At 46.2% G+C, this 16,931-nt stretch overlaps 1 protein-coding gene across 1 annotated transcript; it reads left to right on the top strand.

The window, feature by feature from the left end:
* The first annotated feature begins 667 nt into the window (after positions 1-667).
* On the top strand, positions 668-14,464 carry UNC93B1 (unc-93 homolog B1, TLR signaling regulator). The gene is made up of 12 exons (XM_063116826.1): positions 668-788; positions 1,281-1,387; positions 4,951-5,092; positions 9,013-9,166; positions 9,743-9,904; positions 10,071-10,200; positions 10,428-10,521; positions 10,705-10,829; positions 11,852-12,034; positions 12,130-12,403; positions 13,060-13,178; positions 13,666-14,464. Exons 1-12 carry the CDS (start codon positions 779-781, stop codon positions 13,981-13,983), a joined length of 1,818 nt encoding a protein of 605 aa, XP_062972896.1. The 5' UTR covers positions 668-778; the 3' UTR covers positions 13,984-14,464.
* The last annotated feature ends 2,467 nt before the right edge of the window (positions 14,465-16,931 follow it).

Raw genomic sequence — 16,931 nt, 5'->3', positions numbered from 1 at the left:
GTCAATTACATTGAGTTAAAGCAATAGTTCTGAAGCAAGTAGCATATTTCATTTTTAGGTGATGCATGTCATGCATTACAGCAGGCATAATCTTAGAAGAGGTATTCCCTGCTGTGCATGAGATAACCGGGGGGGGGGGGAATGCCTCCTTTGCACATATTTGCATGAAAAATAATGTATTTATTAATCTGATGCCTGGTTAATCAGGGGTAACATTTTAGTCAATCCAGAAATATGTTTACATTTCTACATAAAGTATGTATGTATTTGTGTGATGGACCAGCCCTACTATTAAACAGATTGAGGCAGCTGGCCCTGCTATTAGGCATATTGCAGCGGCCAGCTCTACTGAATTTGGGTATCCTGAAAAGGAAGCAAACTCTTAATCACTTACCTTATTTTTATTGATTGTTTACTGCCAGGAATGGGGTGAGATACTTGTGGGATTTTCTGCAAAATGCTTGTGCAAAAATAACAGGACCAGTCTTGGGTATTATACATATTGAGTTTGGGTGGGTGTTATTTGCTACAATGCCTCGGATAGCAAAATGTATTGGACTCCCTTCGTGTGGTCGGAGCTACCATCCTCTGGGCTGGGCAGCCTTTCTGCTACTTCGTCCTCTTTAGCGCCCGCCCCCTCCCTTTCTCCTCCCCGGGAGCCGGAAAAGCGAAGTGAATCCGCTGCTGTTTTGCAGGGACATGTAAGCAAACAACAGTTTCTGGAGTTGCTTCGTTATACAAGGAAGGGCGCAGGGGAGACGGCCTCGGCGGGGCTGTCATGGAGCCAGGTACTGATCTGCGCGTGGGGCAATCCTGGGGACGGTACGACACCGCTTCCCTTTCGCACGTTGCTCGAGGCAGCCTCTCGCCTCCTAGGCTGCCGCTTGAGCCTAGCATCTTTCTGGCAGATAAGACCGCGCACGTCGCCCACCTGTCCCCAGCATGAAACTGGTGTCGCGTTTAAAGCCCATTTACGCCACGCGATCAAAGCCTTTGTTTTGGTGGGTTCGTTAAATCGTGCGTTTTATTTCCTGCGGCTGTAGAAAGTCAGCGCCGGGCATTTCGAAACCGAAGAGGAAGCCTAGAAATGAGCGATCGCCCCTTTAGGAAGGGGAGTTTACAAACTTTTCCAGAGCCTGTCCGAGTGGCGGGATTTGCGCCGCTTCTCCTCCTTGCCACGGCCCAAAAGGCGGGCGGGCGGGCGGACGGGCAGCAGCCTGAAGCGAAGGAGAGGCTCGTGGCATTTTAGCTTTCGTTTCCTTCTTGTATGTTCCCTGCAGGTGGCAACTTCTATGAAGAGGCGCTGGCGAATGGCCCGGACGTTGACGGAGAAGGCATCGGTGACGTCGTAAACGGGCCGCCTGCCTTAAATGCCCCAGAGGTCCAGGTCAGAGACTCCCCAACAATGTGTGCGTTGCAGTCTCCCCCATCCCTAGGGCTGCTGGGAGATTCAGTCCAACACATCAGTGGGGGAATCTACACTACTGCTTTAAAGCGCTTTGTAACAGTTTTGACAGCTGTTGGGGCCCAGGACACACTGCATATACAGGTTTCAAAACGTTTTCAAAGTGCTTTAAAGCGTTTAAAAGCAGTAGTGTAGATCCCCTCCTGGAGGGCACTCGGTTAGGGAGGGCGGATTGTGGGGTGTGTCTGCGAGAGAAAAGCTAAGAGTTACTTTATTTGACCAGCTTAACTAGGTTATATATTTTGAAGGTTTTTTTTAAAACAACAACACACATTTGGGTGGGGGAGAAAAAAGTAACAACAAATTGCATTCTTGGTTCCCATTCTGCCAGAACTGGCATCAGGACTGATGGATCTTGCCCCTTTCTTATTTATGAAGAATAACATCTTTGAGTGTTGCTCCACAAGCAGCTTTTAGCAGTGGGCATCCTGGCTGGAATAATGGGAGTTATAGGTGTAATCTACACCAAATATGATATTGTACTACGAACCATCTGTCAGGGATGCTTTAGGGTGGATTCCTGCATTGAGCAGGGGGTTGGACTCGATGGCCTTGTAGGCCCCTTCCAACTCTGCTGTACTATGATTCTACGAAAGTGGTATATAAGAGGCAGGAGCCACATTACTGCTTTATAGCGGTATTGAAGTGCACTGACAACTGTTGGGGCCCATGGACACATACGATATCTGGCTTTCATACCGCTATATCCTGCTTGGTGTGGCTCCTGCCTTTTATATACTGCTTTCATACTGCTTTCATAGTGCAATATCCTGCTTGATGTAGATTAGGCCATAGTCCAACATATCTGGAAGGTACCAGTTTGGGGAAGATTATTTTAACACAATATGACTCTGTTCAGATGACACGCTAAGCCACAGTGGTTGAGCATTTTGAGCTAAACATTATGGCTTAGTGTGTCATGTGAACTATTCCTAACCATGGTGGCTACATAAGCATGGTTTAAACAAGCTCACTAACCATTTTCTGCAAAAGGGTTAGTGGCCTAACCATGGCTTGGCATATTCTCCAAACAGGCCCTAAATGTGTGCAGTTGTTTCCCAAAGGTTTCAAAGAACCCCAGGGAAGTGCTTGTTTTGCTGCAGGAATATTGAATTTTTCAGTGCTTAAATTACTTCTGATCCTTATTCAGACAACACGCTAAACCATGATGGTTAAGTGTTTTGGCTTAGCATGTTGTGTGAAACATGACTTAGTGATTCATGTGAACCATTCCTAACCATGGTGGCTACATAACCACGGTTTAAACACGCTCATTAACCACTTGCCAAAAAGAGTTAGCGGCCTAACCATGGCTTAGCATGTTGTCTGAAAAGGCCCATAGTCTGCCATGGGGGTGGGGGGGATGCAGTGTTTGCATCAATTGTGCTTATGAGTGCTGTGTGGTATATGTTTGCAAGTGTTATGGGCATCCGTTGGCTAACATCTGTGACATTAAAGACACACTCTTACCCCACCTCAATGCCAAGGAAATTTTGTATACATTTAAAGTTATATTGATATGCTGGTTATTTACCATAGTAAGCTGAAAATGAATGACAAAGTTATATTTTATTTTATTTAGTAGTGGTGCAATTTTATATATGTTTAGACAGAAAAAAGTCCTATCTCAACATGCCAGCTGAGGCATGCTGGGAGCTGTGGACCTTTTTTTTCCTGTCAAAGCATGCATAGGATTGTGCCTTAAAGCTCTTCACAGGATCCTTGTTCCCATGCAAATAGCACTTGGACACATTTGTGTAGCCTTTAAAATAACAAAAGATGGAAATTCAAAGAAAGCCACCCTCATCTCCTGCAGCAATATGTTACTGTTTAAATACAGTGGGGAAGGTGTAAGCCTCCAGCTGGTTTTGGACTGCAATTCCCATCTGCCCCGCCAGCATAGCCCATGTTGAGGGATGATGGGAGACACAGTCCAACAACATCAAGAGGGCTACAGGTTGTCCAACCCTGATTTTTTTAAAAAGCAGAACAAAACACTGCCATTTTTTGTGTCCATTCAAAGCTGATTTGCATTTCTCTCTTGACTCTTTTGTTTTTGGCTTTATTATTTATTTATTTATAGGTTCTTTTTTTCATTTATGGTTTAACAACAAAAAGTGCAAATGGTAAGACAAGGAAGGGTGAGGGCAAAGAAGAAGAGAGGAAAGGGCATGGAGTTTGAAGGAGAGAAGAAAATATTAATAACAGTTTACTACATGGATTATTTTGTATTAAAATAATAATCATATGCAAAATTTATCTGCAGCAATACTGTCTTCCCATCGATTATGCAGGAACAGTAAATATAAATGAACTGTTCTTTTAAAAACACACACACACACACAAAACTTGGGGATGCTTCTACAAACAGAGGTGCTACTAGTGAAAAGACATTGTATTCCATATTTTCCTCCTCAGTGGACTTTTTCCGGCAAGAAAAAAGACAGGAGTGGTTGGAATATAAATGAGGATTCCAAATGGAAGACGACAATGTCTGGACTCTCCTGGAAAATTCTGTGAATGAGACAGGACAATTGCACAGTAAAAACCTTGTCTGGAAGCACCTCTGGATGAATATTGCACTGAAATGGCTTTCTCCAATCTGCTGTTCTTCCAGATGTGTCAGACTACAATTCCTTCCATTCCCAGCCATCATTGACTAAGGATGATGGGAGTTGTAGTCCAACACTTCTGGAGGAGCACCAGGTTAGGGAAGGTGGCACTAAAGCAAAACGATGGCTTTCTTTCTTTGGAGATGTGTGGTAAAGGCCTTCTGCATGTATGATGCCATGCTAAAAGCTTGCTTTTCACATGTACACGCACACACATGCAAACAGGTCCAGGTTCATAGTACTTATTTCTGACAGCCAAATAATACAAGAGCAGAATCAGCCCTGTGTTGGAGAACGGCACTCGTTTGGCGCAGTGTGGCTCCCTTTCCTGCTCTTTTGACCCCACCTCTCCATCTTTGTAAACCTCCCCAATCCAGCTATCAGACCCTCCACACATATCAAATAGTCTCATCTTTTCTTTTTAACTTTATTTTATGTGTTTAAAAATCCTTCATGCAATCTGCAAAGTGTGATGTGGGCTCACATAGGGTGAGTGGAAGGAGAGCCCACAGTGGGGATGCAGAATCTCTGAGACATGGACCTAATGTAGCCCATAGAGGTTCCGCTTCAGGCCCACGGAGCCTTCTTGGAGGAATCCTCACTGTTCTCTCATATTGGAGATCGCAGCAGTGATGCAGGCGGGGGGACAGGGGACTTGGTCAGCACTGGGAAGAGTCCTTGAGGCTGCTGGCCTCAAGAGACTTTGGAGAGACCTTTTCTCTGGTAGAGGTACAAAATTGAGCAGGGGGTTGGGATGGCCTTATAGGCCCCTTCCAACTCTACTATTCAATAATTCTATCCCCTCTGGGCAATATGGCATGTTGGCTCTGTCAAGCTGCTCCTTTTAACCTCTTATGATGGTTCTGTCTCCAGCTGGAGGACTTTGTGGAGGCTCATGCTGAGTATAATGAAGAAGAAGAGGAGCGCAAGTACTTCCGCCGCAAGCGTCTCGGTGTAATCAAGAACCTCCTGGCAGCCAGCTTGGGGGGAATGCTGACCTATGGGGTCTTTCTAGGTATGCCCTGCCTGTATTATCTTCAGCATCTCCTGCTGTGGACCTATAAAGCGTTCTACTTTAAAAGCAGCCTAAAAATCATTTAAACATAATGGAGGAACTAACAAGTATAGCCAAGGAGAGAGAGGGAAATGTGGCTCTGTTAGGGTAATTCTTTTAACTCCTTATGATGCTTCTGTTCATAAGAACATAAGAAGTGCCCTGATGCTGGATCAGACCAAGGGTCCATCTAGTCCAGCACTCTGTTCACACAGTGGCCAGCCAGACATCGGCCAGGGATGGACAAGCAGGACATGGTGGAACACCACCCTTCCACCCATGTTCCCCAGCAACTGGTGCACATAGGCTTACTGTCTCGAATACTGGAGGTAGTACACAACCATCAGGGCTAGTAGCCATTGATAGCCTTTGCCTCCAGGAATTTATCCAACCCCCTTTTAAAGCCATCCAAATTGGTGGCCATCACTACATCTTGTGGTAGTGAGTTCCATAATTTAACTATGCGCTTTTATGTTGCTCAGGAATATTGAGGGATGAACAAGGGGAAGGACTATACCTCCCAGCATATGACTAGGATGATATTCATCCCACATTCCATCCCTGGCACCTTGGGTTAAAGGGTCTTAGGTAGCATGTCTGCAGAAGGTCTCTGCCTGAAATCTTGGAGAGACACGGCCATTCCAAGTAGGACTGGTTTAGATGCACAGTGGCTTGACTCAGTATAAGGTAGCTCCTCACGCTACTTAAGGCGGGTCTTAAGACTTAGGGCCTTGCTAGACCTACTGGATAAGCCGGCAGGGAGGAGGGGCAACGGCGCGCTAGAGGTAGCGCGCGCCGTCGCCAGCTTCTAGATGCACAACACAATGGGGCAACGGGAAGCCCCGTAGCGTCGGCCATTTTTTTTTGTTTAAAGGGGACATGTGCGCCGGAGAAGGTAAGTGCTTTTTTAAAAAACAATAAAGCCCCCTCCCGCTCCCCCTGCCCCTGATTCCCCCCAATGCCCAATGACCCCCTCCCCCCTCGCTCGCCTGTCCTCCCCCCATTCCCGATGGCCAATGCCCGGCCTTCTCCCCCCCCCGCGCCATCCCCGATGCCCAGCTTCCCCCCCGCGCCATCCCCGATGCCCGGCTTCCTCCCCCCGTGCCATCTCCGATGCCCTGTCCCTGGCTCTCCTTCCCTCGCCCCCAATGCCCGCTCTCCTTCCCTCGCCCCCGTCCCCGATGCCCGGCCTTCTCCCCCCCTCTCTCCTGCCAGGTCCGGCCTTCCCCCCCGCCCCTCTCTCCCCCCCTGGGATCCCCCCCGGCCCGATAGGCACAGCGCTCGTATGAGCGCTGTGCCCAGTCCATGGCTTTTCCAGGCTACTCATAAACGAGCAGCCACAAAAACCCACGGACCCTGCTAGACGTTCCGCAGCCCCGGCCTCAGGCCGGGGCTGCGGAAAAGCCGGGCCATAAGCGAATTCGCTTATGCCGGCTTAAGGCAGGTTTTAGCGTGGCCTGACCCCGGATTCCCCTGTGCATCATCTGGATGCACAGAAGGGAAACCGGGCCTCACACCGCGCTAACACCTGGTCTAGCAAGGCCCTTACTGACACACTCAGACGATACACTAAGCCACTGTAGTTAAGCATTTTGAGCTAAACATTATGGCTTAGCGTGTCATGTGAACCATTCCTAATCATAGTGGTTATGTAACCAAAGTTTAAACACACTGGCCTGGTTCAGACAACATGCTAAACCATGCTGCTTAACCATAAAATGGTTAACAGAATGCATTGACCTTAATGCATTCCATTAACCATTTTGTGGTTAAGCAGCATGGTTTATCGTGTTGTCTGAAGCAAGCCACTCACTAACCATTTGCTACAAAAGGGTTAGCGGACTAACCATGGCTTTGCGTGTTGTCTGAACAGTGCTACTATATTGCAGGAGTGCAGAATCTCAGGCCTGGAAGCCAAATCTGGTCCTCCTAGGGCCCTAGTCCAGACCTCTGGGGATTCCCAGGCTGCCATCTCCCTCCCTCTAATTTTTGTGTGGCTTCCCAGCTTTTCCAAAAAAAAAATCCCCATTTTTAAAGGTTGAACTGTCTCTTCCAATTATTATTATTATTTATTTATTTATATAGCACCATCAATGTACATGGTGCTGTACAGAGTAAAACAGTAAATAGCAAGACCCTGCCTCATAGGCTTACATTCTAATTAAATCAGGGTAAAACAATAAGGAGGGGAAGAGAATGCAAACAGGCACAGGGTAGGGTAAACAGGCACAGGGTAGGGTAAAACTAACAGTATAAAGTCCAAATAACTTTTAGCTACAATATGCTGGTATTTTAGGTATTTTAGCCCATAGCACCTCTGGAACATTGCCCTAGGAGCTTCTCCAAAATTGAATTTGGCTGTCGGCCCACCATAGTGGTTCAGTGATTCATGGAAGTAACAGAAAGGGATGGTCCAAGATCCACTGGAGCTAAGCGATGGTGGATGAACTATACCAACCTGCCACAATATGGAGGCTACTGCCTGTTGAGAGGACCGAATTAAAGGGTGAAGGAGGGACCCCAGCATGGGACACTGCAGGCACCGTTGTGAAAGAGGCTCTATGCCACAGGAACAAACAGGATGGTGTATGGAGGGGGAAGCTATTTGGCTCAGCAATGGCAGGGTCTGTCCTGTGGCTAGCTTTGCTTGTCTTGTATTCTGTGATCCTGTTTCCTATCTCTGCTCATCAGCTGCTGGTTCCCCTATGTGACCATGAGCTGCTTTCCTGTGTGTTGTCTTAACCACATCTATTTTGTCCACGTCTATCCACAAAGGATAGGATACAAAAGACTCATTTTCTCATGCTTTAAGCACTAGTAATGCAATACTTCTGGTACCTCTTCCTCCGTGACTCTAGATCAGGAGTCCTCAAAGTTTCCTTTGGTGAGGGCTTATTTCCTCTTTCAATTTAAGTTAGCAATCTGGAAGCTGAAACCCACCGGAAGAGTCTGGATTGATTTGCTGTGATAAAATCAAACTAATTGAGATGATCTGTTGCATGGAAACCCCTTTTCGCTTCTTAAAAATCAGGAAAGCTCTGCTTTGTAGATGGAAAGATGCACACATCCTTTGGGATGATAAATAGCTGACTTTGCTTGCTTATTAGCAGTGCAGTCCACCAAGAAATGCCATTTTAAGACCATTTCCTTGGGCCTTCCACAATAACCCCATCTAAAGGGGTTCTAAAAATAAATTCCTATCAGTGTTTCATGCTTTCACTCACCTGACTTCTTTCCATCCAGAAGGATGGTTGGTCTTAACTTGGCATGGAACCCCTTGAGGGAAATGGGCAGGTGGATCTGTTTCTGGTCATCCTCAGGGGTCCTTCTCCGCGAGCCCCTGCCAAAGGAAGTGAGGCAGGTGGCTACCAGGAGGAGGGCCTTCTCTGCTGTGGCACCCTGGCAGTGGAATGAACTCCCTAAGGAGGTTCGCTTGGCACCTACATTATATGCTTTTAGATGCCAGGTGAAGACCTTTTTATTCTCCCAGCATTTTAACAGTCTATAAATAAATTTTAACTCGGTGTTTTATATTTGTAATTTTGCATTGCTGCTGTTTTTATCTGGTTGAGCTTTTATATTGTATTTTATATTATGGTTTTATACTGTTGTTTTATACTTTGAATGTTTTTAATTTTTGTGAACCGCCCAGAGAGCTCCAGCTATTGGGCGGTATAGAAATGTAATAAATAAATAAATAAATAAATAAATAAATAAATAATAAGCACCTCTACATCTTGAAGCCTCTGCAAAAGCTGTGAAAATGCCCTGCCCTTCAGCAAATGTTATCTCTTTTTGGAAGTAGTGTTCTCGCGTGCAACAAGCATTGCAAGGTGAAGCCTGACACTTGTTCCTTTGCATTTCCTTGATATCTCTGGTAGGCCTGCTGCAGATGCAGCTCATCCTGCACTATGATGAGACCTACCGGGAGGTGAAATACAGCAACCTGGAGCTGCAGAACATTGACAGCAAGATGCTGATGGGCATCAATGTCACACCGATTGCTGCGCTGTTCTACACTCCAATCCTCATCAGGTACTACTGCTCTGGCCTTCCTCTGGTCGAGCCCCTCTTTCAAGCAGGGTTGGGGAACCTCTTTCAGCCTGAGGGCCTCGTTCTATCTTGGAGAAGCTCTGCCCCCCCCCCCATGTTCTACTGGTGGGTGGAGCCAAAGGCAAAGGGGCGGGGCCAAAATATTAAACATATTAGCGTATTGTAGCTTTAAGCTCTTGCTGTCAGAAACTCAGCCTTAGGAGAGGCATTTCAGCCTTTTAGAATGGGGGGAAAACTATACAAAAGCCAGGAAACACCAGACAATCAGTGGCAGGGAGAAAGGGCCTAGCCATCTGGGGAACCCTGGAGGGCCAGGTTTGGCCCCAGGTTCCCCATTCCTGCTTTCCAGGGTAAACTGATACCCCCCTGGAATAGGAATGCTCCTCACACCAACCATTGTCCCCCTGAGTTGAGGTTAGAACAAACATGTCTGTGTCTGGAAGGGGAGGAACCCATAACCCTCTTCTCTGAGGCAGCCAGCAATTGAGGGATCCCATCGTCATAAGAACCCGACATTCACACAACCCCGAACCCAGGCATCTCCTTCTGTCTTTCCAGATTCTTTGGCACCAAGTGGATGCTATTCTTGGCAGTGGGCATCTACACACTCTTTGTCTCCACCAACTACTGGGAGCGCTATTACACCTTGGTGCCTTCGGCTGTGGCCATTGGGGCTGCCATTGTACCACTCTGGGCCTCCATGGGCAACTATGTCACCAGGTGAGCCAGCTGCAGACCTTGGCAGGGGAGGTGGGGAGGAGGAGGAAAGGCCCTTGGCTGAAAGGCTTGATCCACTTGCTGTATTGGCCAGCCTAGTCATCCCTGACTGGCACTGGCATCGAGACTGTTCATCTGATATGCCCTTCTGTGCTCCTTATCCCAACAGGATGGCACAGAAGTACTATGAATATGTGAACTATAAGGTGGAGCATGTCCAGGAACAGAAGCGGGCACCACATGGGTCCTATAATGCCTACATCATTGGCTTCCAGACGGTCTTCTATAGCTTCTTCTATGTGAGAGTTCTGCCAACAGAAATTTCGTGGGTCTTAGGAGTGGAGCAGTTCAGGGAGGGATTCCACACCATCCCTTCTTGCCTGCTGAATGATGGCAGCTGTCAGAAAGCTCAAAAGTTCAGAAAGAGGGAAAGAAAGAGTCCCCTGCTCTGTAGGCTTTGGTTTTCTCTCTTTCTCCTCTCCATGGCTAGTTTCTCTGACACCCTCTCTCATCCTCTGTTTTCCAGCTGAGCTTTGTCTGTGCCCAGTTCCCCATGTTTTTCTTCCTGAAGGGATATCTCTTTGATTTGAACCACACACTCTACAGCGTGAAGCACTGCGGTGAGTATCCTGGAACATGGCCATAATTTTGCCAGACTGGTACATGCTGGCATTTCCCTCTTGGAAGCCGTATACTGCTTTCTCATTATTGCTTCATCTCATGATCCATCAGGGCCCTTGGGATGCTCTCTGAACTGGGCCCCTCCTTGGCCCATGATCTCTGAGGCTCTGTTTCTCCTCCAGGCACTAGGAGCCATGGGATCCTCACAGGGTTCAACACCACGGTTCTACAGAAACTGCCACGCAGCAGTGAGCTCATCGCAGTGGAGAGTGTGCTCATGGGAATGGCCTTCCTCTCCATGCTCCTGGTATGAATGGGTGGAAAAGGGGCAAGGGCGAAGGCATCGCTTAATTCTCCATCCTTGTAGTCATGGAATCTGTGCTAAAAGCAACCCAGTTTTCTTCCCATCCTGTGACAATAAACTGTGTGGACAGACGGGCACGTTACTTACTTTGCATGTGGTCATGCAACCATCTTGACACCCCCTGACTGTCATGTGGCTGAATTTCAGGCTGCCTGAGGAAAATGTCCCAGGCTGAAACATAACCATGGGACAATGCACTGGCCCAGATGCAGGCAGCAGCCACACAGCCACATAGCCACTGCCTGGAATTTACTTTGCTGCATGTGGGTGCTCCACATGTATGGGCCTGGTGCATAGGGTAGGAATGTCTTAAATGTTGTGGTAGCTGCATGGAGTGGTGACCCAAGTAAGGGCTTCCCCATGGCACTACACTACAGTTCACTAGAAAGCGGTATGTAAATCTGTGCAATAAATTTATTTATTTATTTATTTATTTATTTAATTAATTAATTGCATTTGTATACCGCCCCATAGCTGAAGCTCTCTGGGTGGGTCTCATAAGATAAAAACACTTAAAAACAATATGCAAAAATTAAAAACCACAAAAACATGCAAAATGCACATACATTTAAAACCACGATAACAACTTATTTAAATAAAATGTATTCGGTGAATAAAACAGTTGCTGTGATATAGCGATGGTAGAGGGATGCTCCATTTCTTTATTTTGTGTCTCAAGGAGCAGAATGAAGCCTGATATAGGGCTGCCACTGAAAATGGCAGCCCTGCGCTGAGTCCTCTTTGCTCTCTCTGGAATCTTCAGGTAGACGTATCCAATGTTGCGACATCATCCGGGTGTGCATTTTCCTGACCCATTGACTGCCACTGGTGGGGGTGGGTGGGGAAACAGCTTGGGTAATTCTGCTTTAAACATTACAGGGAGGTGTGTATTGGGTGTGTGTGAAGTTGACAGGCCTAGTTTTTCCCCATTCCTGATGTTTCAGCATGGCTTTCTGTTTCTGTAGGTGTTGATTCTGTGTGGCTCAGCCTATCGCCCCACAGAGGAGATTGATTTACGCAGCATTGGCTGGGGCAACATCTTCCAGTTGCCGTTCAAGCACATGCGAGACTACCGCCTGCGCCACCTCATCCTCTTCTTTATCTACAGTGGCTTTGAAGTGGCCTTCCTCTGCACTGGCTTTACCTTGGTACGTGTACATCCTCCTCCCAGAATTGGAGACAGGTGGGGGCTGGATGCAACTGGAGCATGCTAACCAAAGCTTCTTTTCTCTACCCGTCCCAGAGCTACGGGGTCTGCTCCATCGGCCTTGAACACATGGCTTACATCCTCACCTCTTATGGGCTCTCCTCTGCTGTCTGCTCCATTCTGGCACTCTCTATGCTGTGCCTGCACCGCCAAGTTCCTCTGCTTGCTGGCGCTTCTGTTCATGCTGTCCTCTTGATCGCCCTTTTCTGCTGGGCACCCAAGGCCTGTAACTTAGCCGAAGCATCCATGATCTACCTGGTGGCTGCACTCTGGGGCCTGGGCAGCGCCCTCAACAAGACAGGCCTCAGCGGTGAGTAAAACAATGTCCATTTGTGTCTGAGGGATTGAGCCCTACCCTTCTCTGATTTCAGACAGCTTTGTTCACAGTCTGCTCTGGACTGAGCTGCTGGCCTTCCCATAGCCTTACTCAACCTGGTGCCCTCCAAATGTTTTGGACTGCAGCCCCCATAATTCCTGACCATTAGCCATGCCGATGGGACTTGTAGTCCAAAGTATCTGGAGGGCACTAGGTTGGGGAAGGTTGGACTAGGAGGTACATCAAGCCGTTTTTGGCTGAATGGCGGCATAAAAATGCTTAAATAAATAAATAAATAAATATAATAGTACCATAGTAACAGCAGTTCCCTCAGATGAGGGGATAGATGCTGGTTCCTAGAAGACATTTATTTCTAAATACCTGAAGACATGTACTTCTAATTACTTGAATGGCTTTTTTTGGACTCCCATCACCTCCCTTACCTATATCGCTGGTCACTAACAGAACAAGACAGTAATTGCCCCAAAGAGATCCTTCCACATTGTTTTTATTCTTTGGGGGGTGAGTCTGTTCTACTAGCAGCATTCTTCCACCATTCTCCTCTGATAAGCTTTCTAACCCATCTGTACTGAGTCCGTAATGAGAACAAGAGAGAGAATCTGACTCCGACTTCCCCTCCTTTCCTGCAGCACTTCTGGGGATGCTTTATGAAGACAAAGAGCGACAGGACTTCGTCTTCACCGTCTACCACTGGTGGCAAGCCCTGGCCATCTTTGTGGTTTATCTGTGGTCTGAACTGCCCATGAAGGTGAGCGGAGGAGTCTGGCACAGAGGGGGATTCTCATCTCACATGTTTAAGGGCAGGTTACATTTTTGTGAGATTGCAACTAAGGTAGGAAGATACATTTGAGAGGAGGAAAGTTCATCTGGCCCAGGGATAAAAGAAGAGGGGGGGGGACTGGGTTCATGCCACTGGCAGAAGGCTGATAGTGGCATGAACCTGAAGGCATAAGAAGAAAGAGGTAGGAGAAAGGACTGGGAGATCTCTTATCTAGCTCCACGTTTTGTTCAGATGACAGTTCTCCTTTTCCTAGACAAAGTTTCCAGAACAGAGTGGGGAACAACTGATCTTGCATTTTATTATTTTCTTCCTTTATTTATTTTTATTTATGTTCTTATTTATTATTTTACGTTTTGTATGTTCTTGATTTTTCTTCTTTATTTCATTATTTTTTATGCATTTACTTATTATTTCTTTGTTTTCTTTCTTAATTAATGGAATCCCTTCCTTCCAGGCTAAATTGTCCATCCTGCTGGTTACACTGGTAGCCGCAGTGTTATCCTACGTGTGGATGGAACGCAAAGTAACCCAGCTCATCCCGCACCGCCTCCCCAAGATTCCCAAGCCACGCCACAAGGTGCGCGGCTACCGCTACATGGAAGAGGACAACTCTGACGAGTCCGGCTCAGAGAGGGAAGAAGAGCAGAATGACTCCTCAGAGGGCGAGGTGGAAGGAGAGGGACCCAACGACCAGCAGGACCAGGCTCAGCGCAGGAACAGATGTGCCTATGAGCAGGCCCTGGGGGAGGAGATTGGGGATAATGTGGGTTAATGCCTGCCCTAGTCTCACTCTTCATGTGCTAGGTCAGACTGACATGCTCCAATTCTTGACTGGGTCATGACTCTCAAGTGCCTTTGACTTCAGCCTCTCTCCATCACAAGAATCACCTTTTTATACCTATTCTACCATGTTTCCACTTTGCCTGGGGAATGGACTGTGTGAGCTATTCTCCTCTGTCCCCCTGCCCCCACTAGTTAGACACTCTTGGGCCCATGCCCTGGTTTGGAGAGGTTCAAAAGCACACTTGCTGACAAAAATGTTAGGGTCATCTTCTGCCTAACCTCCACTTCCTAACTGTGGGAGCTAGCAGGTACACAAGCATTTGACCCTGGAACAACCTGATATAAGGTACTAAACTTGACACTCAAGATGTAACTCCTTCGGAGGCAGAGAGAAGAGGGAGGAGTACACTGGCCTTTTTTATTATTCTTTTGCAAGAACTGGCAATAAAGTTTCAGTACATTTTTATATATTTGCTGTGGCTCAGCTGGTGGTGAGCAGCCAAGATTGACCCTGTGATTGCTGCTGCTGCTCTTCTTCTTCTTCTTCTTCTCCTCCTTCTCCTTCTCCTCCTTCTCCTTCTTCTCCTTCTCCTTCTCCTTCTCCTTCTCCTCCTCCTCCTCCTCCCTCTCTCTCTCTCTCTATCTCTCCGAAACAATATGCAAGTACATTCCATTCAACAAACTTAGGCCCAGCTCGTTTGACACCCCCAGTGTCCACAAGTCTTCCATATGCGTTGGACTGTTACTCCCATCATTTCTAGCCAGAGTGACCATGAGAATTATGGGAGTTGCAGCTGAATACAGTTGGAGGGTACCAGGATTGGTTAGACAGGTTCACATAATAACCAAGACTGAAATCATGTCTTCAGTTTATGTTGGTTTATGTTACTTGAGCTTGAAGAAGCACAATGACGACTGTTAGTAGGGCCCAGTCTTTGGGAGCATTTAACAGATGGAAAACTCCTAGCCCTATCTGTTCACTGATTTTTCTATAAGCTACAAGCAGAACAGCATTTTCCACACTACACAGGTTATTGAGTTTTTTCTGTGTGTACACCTCATTATGTTCCATCTACACTAGTGAGCATGATATAGCTGTCTGGGCAAGGAAGGGACAGTTCATCTGAGAAGCGATTTTTAAAAATATTTTTAAAACCAATTTTTGCCCTAAAGCAGTTATTTGTTTAAGCACTATTGCCTGATTCATTTCAAGACTTGCAAAGCAGTGTTTTAAAAAGTGTGTTGGGGCAAATTGAAAGGGTAATATGTCTTGAATGTCCAAAAGGTAGGTGAGCCTAATTGTGCTTTTAAACAGGCAGCTACTAGTACTACCAGTCAAAGGATATTGTGAAGCTATTCTGTCTTTTCCCTCCTTAATGTCTGCTTTTGTACTGGGAGGAAAAGACAAGTGGTTGGAAAGCACAAGAGGATTACAAATAGATGATGACATCTGGACACACGCACCCCATAACATTCTGTGAATGTGGCAGGTTGATTGTACAATAATCACACTGTCTGGAAGCACACTATGGCTGCATTCCTGTGTTTATTTATTGTATTTCTTATCCACCCAATAACTAATGTTCACTGGGAGGATTACAAACAGTTAAACACTAAAATGCCATAGAACAGTTAAAAATATAAAATACGATACAAATATCAAAAAGAATAAAACACAATATCATGCAAAATGGCAACACAGGAATAGATAAAACAGCCATAAAAAAGCTACAACTAGGTCTCTAAAAATGCCTGGGAGAAAAGAAATATCTTGGCCTGGTATTGAAAAGATAACAATGTAGGCAACAAGCAAACCTGTTTTGGGAGTTCATTTTATAAATGGGGTATGACAACTGTGAAACCCTCTCTCGTAACTGTCCACAGCAGGGAATAAGTCCCATTAGTCAATGGAGATTACTTTTGAGTAGGTATGTCTAGGATTGGGCTGTGTGGGCTGTCTACCAAGCAGAAGATGGCTGCCCACAGGAAGAAGTAGCGATTGCTCTTGCTATAACTATTACTGGTGTGGCTAAAACAAGGCCGGCAGGGAGGGCCTTCTCTCCATGACTAGCAAAGAAGCTCTTTGATGGGTGGGGAAAGTGTGGCTGCCTGGATGCTGTTGATTCCAACTCCCATCAGCCCCAGCCTGCATGGCCAATGGTTAGATGATGGGAAGTGTAATTCAACATCTGAAGGACCACAGGTTTTAATTCACAGCTGTAAAAGGTGCATATTCTGGATGAGTTAATACAGTTTAGTTCAGGGGTGTGTGTAAGTGAATTTTAAAATAACAAAACCAGTACAGATTATGAGGCTAGCAGTGTTACAATGCATTACTCCAGAATTTGAATTATGCAGATGGAGGAGGAAGGGTTGCCAAATGTGCAGTAGCGAATGCAATAAATGGATACCACAACCCTATGAATTCCAGTCCTTTTATAAGTCTCAGCCTATGCACCAGCTTTTCAGAAAGCGCAATTTTCCATATTCTGTTCAGACATTTTTGCATCAATAGTCCAGTAAATGATTTCCAATTTAATGCAATCTCAAGTTAGGCAGCTGCAAGCATGGCAGAAATCAAGTCTTGAAAAGTAGGAGTAAGATTTGTTAAAATTGCATCTTCTCATTAGGATGAAGTGCCACCTGTAAATTACTTTCATTGTTGCTTCCCTTATTTGTGCCAAAATTGTGCAGGGCAGGGTAGACCACAGTCCAGGTCCATTGGTGTTCCATTATACTTGTGTTCAGGTCTGTATCCCATTCTAATTTTAACCTCAATTAATTTTCATAGATGAGAACGATTAAGCATTTATATAACATGGGGACTTCACCTTTCACGGACCCACTCCGGAGTAAGCATGCATTTTCAAAGATTGTTAGCACTCAGGGAATATTTTCTTTAGTGTTTTAACAAAACTGATTATTTGATGTTTTCAT

Source organism: Elgaria multicarinata, chromosome 2, assembly GCF_023053635.1.
Source record: "Elgaria multicarinata webbii isolate HBS135686 ecotype San Diego chromosome 2, rElgMul1.1.pri, whole genome shotgun sequence".
In the NCBI taxonomy this organism is placed as follows: domain Eukaryota; kingdom Metazoa; phylum Chordata; class Lepidosauria; order Squamata; family Anguidae; genus Elgaria; species Elgaria multicarinata.
Note: the sequence above shows the minus strand (reverse complement) of the source record. Positions and strands in the feature narration are given on the sequence as shown.

Coding starts and splice junctions, on each gene's coding strand:
- UNC93B1 (XM_063116826.1), top strand. Junction 9,905..10,070: donor ATGGGCAACTATGTCACCAG/GTGAGCCAGCTG, acceptor TTATCCCAACAG/GATGGCACAGAAGTACTATG. Junction 12,404..13,059: donor CAACAAGACAGGCCTCAGCG/GTGAGTAAAACA, acceptor CCTTTCCTGCAG/CACTTCTGGGGATGCTTTAT.